The 9,247-nt window shown below is 46.7% G+C and overlaps 1 protein-coding gene across 1 annotated transcript in view; it reads left to right on the top strand.

Annotated features, from left to right (window-relative positions):
- The window catches only part of LOC146209174 (RNA-binding protein 4B-like), a 151,350-nt gene that overhangs the window by 46,246 nt on the left and 95,857 nt on the right, over positions 1–9,247 (top strand). Inside the window, exon 3 of the mRNA XM_084596820.1 lies at positions 6,779–6,849. Within this exon, the coding sequence (XP_084452946.1) occupies positions 6,779–6,849 (71 nt within the window). The remainder of the gene's footprint in view (positions 1–6,778; positions 6,850–9,247) is intronic.

Genomic DNA, 9,247 nt, shown 5'->3' with positions numbered 1-9,247 from the left:
AGAAGATTGGCGGGGCACCGGGGGGCTTGTAGCATCCTACCCTACGTGGATTGAAGGTTGTAGTGAGTGAGGTTAATCCGAGAGCAGGGAGGAGGGGCATCAACGTTGGGGCACCGTGCCGTGTCCGCTTTCATGCCACTTTCTCCACTTCGAGAGCGCGCGCGCGTGATTCCATCCATCCATTCGCTGGGAATCTGCGATGCGCGCGCTCCGCTTAGCCGTGGCGCGGAAGGGAAGCGCTAGCACGTGTTCCATGGCGCGTGGTTCAAGGCGCGTTCTTCTAGGCTCGCAGGAGCAGTTGCGCCGTCTCCGCGGGCATCCGCGAGGTACTCCGGAGAACACCTGCATTGGGACTTGCGTTGGTTCCGTCCCAGCGCGCTGGCCGTATACTCTTGCAGAGTGGTATAGTTCTCAACAAATTGAGAAGTCCAACCTCCATGCTTGGAGATAGGTCATCCCCCGACACTGAGTCACAGGTCCCAGCTGCAAGTTCACTCAGGGAGCTTCGAGGGGGGCAGGAGAAATGCACTTAATGACTGGAAATGCTAGGTGGAGTCACTGCCCGGACGCGCTCCACCAAGGCCTTTTGGGCATGTAGGTCAGAGCAGCCAAGCAGGCAGGGTTGCCTCCCAGTCCTCTCGGGCGGGGGCGATTGAAAAGGAGGACGTGGGAGGGAGGGACAACTGCGGGGCTTGGGAGGAAGAAAATACCAACAGCGGCTTCATGTCGCAGCTTGCTTGCCCGCCATGTATACGTCTCCACGTGGGCTCAGAGCTAATAAAAATGATTAAAAATTGAGAAACAATATTAGAAGGTAGAGATGGTTGTAAATAAAAATAATGAAAATAAATATAAAAGATAAAACAGCGGAAAGAAGCACCGAATAAAATACAAAATTATAAATACACAGACAATATAATATATGAAAACGGAAGGAAGAAAATAATTAAGCACCAACTGGAAGTAAAGATGTACGCGTCGGAAAAACAACGAAACGCAGGTCGAGCTCATAATGGAAGTAAGCACGAAACTCGTAATGATTTCGCATTTTCGCACGCAAGAAGACGGAAGTGCACCCTAGTAATTGCTTTCGCTACGGCAGACTATGGTCCAGGGTGTCGAACCGGAATTTTTTCGGGTTCTGTTCGCTTTCGTGTTCGGTTTCCACTCCAGAGACGCATCCCGTTTCGGTTCGAACCGGTTTGACACTGCCTGAACCGGTTCAAACAGGTTCAGAAAAATATTCGGGTGCATTTTTTGCTCTTCTTTTAAATACTGAGTTTTCTTTCCTGTTCCGGTATATAATAAAAGCTGAAAATTCATATAGCAGTTCGTATATTGCTTTTCTCGTCAGATATGTGACAGGCTCCACTTGGTGGTACAGACCTCAGAAAAATATTTATAATGACAAGCGAATTCGCATCTATGGCCTGGGTATGCGATGACAACCCTTCCCTTTCAGGCGCTTATGCCTGCCATCTACCTCAAGGTACCCCTCTTCACGCTGAACTACTCGCGATTTGGGGAGCCTTGTCAGGAGTGCCTTGCACCGTAACTGGGTCAATACGTATTCTTACTGATTCCTTTGAAGCTTACAAGGAAATCGGTACTCCGAGTTCACAAGATGCAACAGCTACGGCTATACAGCGCCTCCTTAAACGCCACCAACTCGCGACCAGAACTGTCGCTATTCACTGGACCCCAGGTCACTCGGACGAATCAGGGGGCAATGCGGCGGCACACGCCGCGGCTGCCTTGGCAGGTGGGATGTCCACATTTACTTCCCCACCCCCCTTGCTTCATCCTTATTCGACCTTGGGCCGGCAACTCACCCCTTCTCTTGCCCTTATGCACTATACTCGGACCAGTCTTCGTAGCCTCAGTCAGCATCGCATGCAGGTGGCCACACCAGACCCACCTTTTACGAGAAGAACCCACCTCACCCGAAGTCAAGAAGTATTTTTGAATAAGCTCATCGCCCATGCGGCTTACGCGCCAGGTATTGTGGCCCGCTGGCGTCAGTATACGAAGAAAATGATTACGTGCCCCCACTGTACGACTCTAACCTGCGGCGGCATATCTCATTTACTTTGGGATTGCCCTGCTTTTTCTACTGGACGCCCCGAGATCGAACCCTACCGCCTGAACTACCGTTCCCTTCTAGAAACTGATGCTAACACACAGATGATATTTGCCAAGTATGGCTCGCTTAGTGGCCTGGTTAGAGCAATGTGATTCGAGTGACGACCTAAACAATGAAGATTATGTCTACTCCCCTTTATCCCCATCCATGGCCATGAGCCTTCCCATTCAATAAAGGACATTCAATCAATCAATCAATGAGCGACCGACGACTAGAGGATATATAGGTTCAAAATAATGATTATTTTCATTGGCACATTATCAACTAAATTGTCACACGGCGAAAGAAACTTGATAAAAAGAATGTTATGTTTCCTGCTGAGCTTTTCAGGTACAGAAAATTTAACATGAATTTTATTTTAGAGCGAGACCTCTGCTACTGCATGTATGTACAATGATGTTCCGTCCGGCTCCTTCGAAATTAGATCAAGGACGAATCAAGCCCTCAACCCAAGACCACGGAGCAAGAAACCTTTAGGAGTGGAGACTACGCTGTTCGCGGCGACCAGAAAAGGTCACAAGCACGCGGCGCCACTATCATGCTGGCGGTGCCTGTCGGCGTGGAATGAAATTACCGCCGTTTTGGTTGCCAAAGCAACCAGTCCAGCTTTCTTTTTTGTCGCTGCGGCTTCTACAACGCGCCGCATGCCGCCGCCACTGCATACGACCGCGTCAGGCTCCGTGCTGTCGGACCTTATCTGGTCGCGCGACCAGTAATTGTTTCGCTACGGTGGAATACGGTCCAGGGTGTCGAACCGGAATTTTTTCGGGTTCTGTTCGGGTTCACGCCTTTCGGGTTCGGTTTCGGAGACGCATCCCGTTCCGGTTCGACCCTGTCTGAAGCAGTTGAAACGGGTTGAGAAAAACGTTCAGGTGTATTTTCTGCTCCACGTTTTAATACTGAGTTTTCTTTCTTGTTCCAGAATATAATAGAAACTGAAAGTTTATATAGTAGTCCGTGTATTGTTTTTGTCGTCAGATGTGACGGGCTCCACTTGGTGGTACAGACCTCAGAACCCGAGAAAAATGTTTATAATGAGTGATCGACGATTAAAGCAATATGGGTTCAAAATAATGATTATTTTCATTGGCACATAACCAACTAAAGCTGTCACGCACCGATAGGAACTTAAAAGAAAATTGTTTCCTGCTGAGCTTTTCAGGTACACAAAATTTCGCATGAATTTTATTTTAGACTGAAGCCTCTACTACTACATCTACAATGTTCCGCCCGGCTCCCACATAAAGGGCTTTGAAATCAGGTCAAGGTCGAACCAAGCACACACCCCAGGACTAACGATGTATATACCGTACGTGTGACTCTACTATTGCACAGCCTTTGCATTTCGCACTTCTGTGGAGGTGAAAGCAAAGGCACCCATGTGTTGTGGCCCGAAAAGTATCCGTGTCATCTCTACTGTCCCCTTGTATTGGGGTTGGAGTCATCGTATTTTGCGGAAAACCGGGTTAATTAATTGCCTCGTTCTTGTGGCCGCGATGCGGTGCGACTATACTGCCTTGTTGTGCGTCATGGTTGCTTGCATAGGCGCGCTGTATACCTTCTTCTAGATCCATTTTGAGGCTAGACTCGTATACGTTTAGTCGCATAATTTACAACACGTATGGCACGACATCATGGCTGCTCGTAAATATTTTATTATGTGCTCAGCAAATCCTGCTAACTTTCTTTTTGCCAGCATAGAAAGACCGAAGGAATAAGACATTGTCGAGGGCTGTTGAATTCATATATCCGGGTTCGATGACAAGAGAGGATATACTTTAGTCCAGAGAAATTCCTTCTCGGCGCTGACTTGTGTAAATGGCACAGCAAGTGCTATTGTAGCCAGTGACTACAGTTCCGGGTGCTGCAACTTCTCCTATACTCCCAAATTTCCAAGAACACTCGAGTGATTGCTTATTCTGGGTACCTTTTCGTATGCGTAGAGCATGCAGGCTCTGTACTTCTTCAGTTTTGAAAGAACTGCCGCTGTCTCCGAGTCCTTGCAGGTAGGCTTCTTCTCTTTCCATAAGGAACGCTTCAAGCTCATCGTCAGCTTCTAAGCTCCTGGAGGGAGATTCTGCTGCTGCCTGGAGCAGTACTTTATCGCCGCCGGCGATCCTACGAAGCCGCTTCCATGTGGTGACCAAATTATGTTTTGCTCCGCACCTTTCCTCGCTGGTCAACGTAATGTGATATCGAGGGTCTCATGCTGCAGTCCGCCGATTGCACAATTACTACCATTCGCTCCTCTGTTTATATTTTTTCCTTGGGACCTAGTCGCAGGTTTCTTCGGTCCGCGGGCCGCATGGCCTTGTCCGTGCTTTTCAAGGCTTTTGCCCCGACCTATCTCGTCACCGCGCAGTCCGTGTACAAGAGGTTACTCATTAATCACTTTTCCTCTCAATAGTCTACCTTTAGCCTTCAGTGTCATCTTTCTAGACTATATTAAGTATTCGCATCAGTGATGGTGGATATACTGATGAAACGCATTCTTTTTTTCGACATTTGCACGGGCCGAAACGGTAGAACACCAAATAGACCTTGTGAATTCATACTTCTACCAGTAATTCCACTCATGTCTTTGCCCCACCCAGTCTTCACATCTGAACATGGGAGCCTCACTCCTGGCATAGTTTAACTTGCCACGGGAAATAAAACAAGCAGGCATCGCTAGAGACAAACAGGGAAATAGACATATACTCAACTTTTGTGATAAGTTCAGATACAGCTCAAGAGCACATCGGTAAATTGCTACCCAAGGCGGCCTTCGCACCATCAGCTTCACCTTGTCATCCTGAAGTCTTGATCAACCAAATGGCGTCGCATTGCGTACGGCTGCAATGGAAGTGCCATGAGACTCATTGAGACGTCGTCGAACGAGAGGAAAATAAAATTATTTGAGCGACATTTCTTAACAGATTCGTCTCTTTTTTTTAGTTGTACTTGGTTATATACTCATTTATCTAAATATGCATTTCGCGTAAATGCCTTTCACGAAAAAAAAAAGAAAAGTTTAAATTAAAATAAATCTTTCGTCGTATTAATCTAATTATACATTAGCCTCCGACCTTTTTTAAAGTTCGTCTCTATCATACATAACCGCACAAATACACAGCTACTGGCGTGTAGAAGTAAGCACGAAGAATGTAATTTTGTTTGTTTAGGTGTCCTGTAATCTGCTGGTATGTGAATATATCATACGTTCCGTTTATTTGTTTCATTCTGAATTGTTATTGCTGTCGAAAATCGGCTTTTTCTAGAAGTATGTACTATATCTACTAGAAGTGCTACCTCACATTTCATTTTAGCTCAAGTTACGTGGCTTGTTTGTTATTTTTTCCCTCCTCATTGCTGTCAGTTCTTTTCTTGCATGTTCCTGCCTAAGATATTTCAGCATATACTGTGGTTTTCAGACATTACAGTTTGTTACTGCTGCCTGTCGGCCCGCCGATCAAGCCCACTGCGGCTTTGGCAGGCCAACGATGTAATGCTGGTTGAAACTCTCAAATGAAGTTAATATTGATTATTATTATTATTATTATTATTATTATTATTATTATTATTATTATTATTATTATTATTATTATTATTATTATTAAACTCGGCTTTCGTGCTATCATTTCATTGCCTGGAAGGCTCTCGAAGAGGGCAACTTTTTCAATGAGGAGCGTCATTGAGCAGTGCAGCGGCCACCCGTGTTCGGGATGAAACGATAGCCCGACACCAGATTGATGCTATGTAGGTGGCAATATATTTTTTCTGTTCTTGTCATCTTTTTGCTTATGTTCGCGGTGTGCAGTGGCCCTTTCGAAATAAGAGCGCTTTACAAGCAGCGGTAAAAGAGAAAAATAATGAACGTAAGTTGCCAGCAAAAATAGGTCGGAACCGCACCGCGAACCGGTTCGGAACGGTTCCTCCGACTTGTTCCGGTTCGGGTTCAGTTCCAAGATGCCGGACAAAATCTGGTTAGGTTAGGTTTTAGGCGAAAATTCGCTTTCGGTTCCGATTCGACACCCTGATTCGACGCAATGGCTCGGCTCATTTAGCACGACGGACTGCGGTACAATGAGTAATCACTTTCAATGTCTTAACAAAATACGACGGACTACGACGCGACGACTACGCGCTTTCTGGTTTTTAGCTACGACGGACTTCGACACGTGCATGTACCTTCCAGTTTTCCTTTAGGCCTCATTTTTATTATCTATTTTTATTATTTCGATTTTTTGTTGTTTTTATTGCCTGTCAATTTTGGTTTAGTATTACATACCAACCACAATTCACGCTTCCCATATAGTATACCTAGCACTTATCGATCCACTGCAGGCTTCCGTTTTTCCTCCCACATTCCTAACCATCCCGGCATATTACTGGAGCTGAAGGTGGGGCACAGCGGCATCTTTTCGACCAGACAAGCTGTACGCGCCTTACGTAAAAACTCCGCCTTGCTTGATAGCTTTAGACAAGTCTGGTCAAGGTTGTTTGCGGGTCGCCACGTATACGTGTGTTGTTTGGACACATCATTTCGAAACGCACCTAGCGCTCAAATCTGCAAAAGCCATCATGGCGTTCTCCTCGGAAACGGTGCTTGCTCGTAGAGTGGCATACATCCTGTGCTGTACCACCTCTACGCAGCCGAAACCCGAGGAGGCGAGTCTCGATCCACTGTTCAAGCAGTCCACGGCGCGTCGCAGCGGCGAAGCCACGTAAGCGGAATTTTCCATTGTCTTCCTTCTGTTGGTTCGTTCTCACGCCTTGGCTCGGTCGGAATCACGTTGCTGCCGGTCTGCCGGCTCCGGCGCGCATCCGCTAGATCTAAAGCCCCTTTAGGCCAGAACGACCGCATGATAGGGAATATGGATTGAGTCCGCGAAGCGTGAGTTTCTGAGCGAAGTTTTCTTACGCATTGGCGGAATTCTGGTAGATGTACTCGAACAGGACAACGTTGCGTTCATCAAGTTTGAGACGTGCACCGTTTCATATCGCACTCTTTTCAAAAAAGTACGGTTGAAATAATTAAAAAACGTACTTCTTACCGATTGGCTTGCACAGGCAACGACTGCAATGAGTCGTCGCGGCGTGTGTGTGTGTGTATTAGAAGGCTGAAATACGACTTTATGTTCCGTACACGTACGAGCGGAGGTACAGAGTATCGGGGTGTATGTGGAGATGTTCGAAGGAGTGCTAAATTTAGATTCTCATGCTACAATGAGCATCATCATCAGGCTAACTATACCGTTCATTTCGGGACAGTGACTTCTCCCATAACCCTCCACATACCTTGCCCTTCATGTGAAGTGACTCAAATGTCTGTATCTTATTAAAGCTCTTCAAGGCGAAATTATACATAGGTGTGGGGAATCCAATATGAAATAGAATGCGTGCAGTGTGTGTGTGTGTGTGTGTGTGTGTGTGTGTGTGTGTGTGTGTGTGTGTGTGTGTGTGTGTGTGTGTGTGTGTGTGTGTGTGTGTGTGTGTGTGTGTGTGTGTGTGTGTGTGTGTGTGTGTGTGTGTGTGTGTGTGTGTGTGTGTGTGTGTGTGTGTGTGTGTGTGTGTGTTTGCGCGCGCGCGCGCTCGCACAGGACAAATTTTAGAAATCTTTTTATTTCTTTTTTTTTCATATACGCTACACCACCACCTCTCGACCACGCATGTGTAGATTAGCATATATTTTGTTTCCGGCACGAACGTGAGGGTATAAGTCCAGTCTTAAGACCGAGTCTAGTCTTATCCGAATCTAAAATAAGACTTGGCTTCCCGGCGGCCGCCGGGCGCTTGCACGAACCGATAAGACTGAACTACAGTCCAGACTTACTGAAGACTGTAGGTACTTTTTGTCCCTAGGCGAGAATTTCAGCCACCGGCAGGGATTGAGACGGGGAGCTGGCGGTAAAACCCCTTGATACTTTGAAAGTTACGCCAACGATTGAACTTTGCCGCCGCCGCGCTACCTCCTCGCCTCCTCCTCGCCCCTTGCGCGCCCCTTCGCTGAAGGCCGGCTCTCCGCCCGATTTCCTGAGCGACGATTGGTCTCCCTGCCGTTACCATTGGAAACCGACGCACGTCCGGCGTTTTCCTTGTGTTTTCTTTTTCCTTCGCGCCATTTTTCTCCTAGTCTCGGCGAGCGAATATTGCGCGCTGTGCTTTTATTGCAGCGTGCAAGCTCTATGCCGTGCTGTTGCGCGTACAACTGCAGCAAGCGACCTGAAGATGGTTATGCGGTATTCATGATATCTCAAGGCAAGCGTGACGGCTTGCGCTCGAGTCAATGGATTCACAAGATTAGTCGAAAGACGTTTATTCCTAGAAACAACAGAGTTGTTTGCGACGTCGAGTGCCTTTCTCACTCCCCGTAATAACGCGTCACCTGACGCTGCGTTTTTTATTCCTGCTTGCTGCTCAATATTTTTGCGGCGGCAGCATGTTCATTGTATAAAAATAAGGTTGTCCTCTGCAGCATGCTGAATATTCTGCGAGGCTCCAAGGCTCCATCATTTAACACGCTTCGACTTCTGTACAGTCAGAAACAGGGCACTATAATCTGCTTTTTGCTGTCAGAAATAACTGGAAAATTACAGTCTCTCGATTGCATTTGTCGCGATTATGATAGGATCCCTGGCCTCCTTCACTAAAAATCAAAATTCGGGCTTGTGAGGAGCTAGCCTTTCCAGCTTTTACTTGTAGTGTGCGTCGGTTACTCGGGGGCAATGAATGCTGGCCCTGAAAAACTCTTTGGCAAGTAAACCCGAGGTATTGCGGGTAATCTGCACTAGTTAGGTCGTATGGCATTTTTTTTTTCAATTCTTGAATGTGCCTTGCCATGCTTCGACGCACGCGTGGGTTAAAAAATATGCGTTCGTTTTATCAGGGATACGGCCAATGTGCAGGAGGTGTTCATATGATCACACACGCTTCACTTTGACCATGACTACTAGGCGTTGGCAGGTTACCTTCGCTTTGAAAGCTGGAGCTCTAAAAGCGCGATTCCGCGTATTCATTTATTGCGAGAAAAGTTATCTCATCGATGTCAAATCAGCCGGAATCATCGCATCAATTTTCTGTATTTACGAAACTTAAACAATCAATAATGATTATAGTTATTAT

This window comes from Amblyomma maculatum, chromosome 1 (genome assembly GCF_055883805.1).
Source record: "Amblyomma maculatum isolate TAMU_Amacu chromosome 1, ASM5588380v1, whole genome shotgun sequence".
Taxonomy (NCBI): domain Eukaryota; kingdom Metazoa; phylum Arthropoda; class Arachnida; order Ixodida; family Ixodidae; genus Amblyomma; species Amblyomma maculatum.
This window is presented reverse-complemented; position numbering and strand designations above follow the sequence as displayed.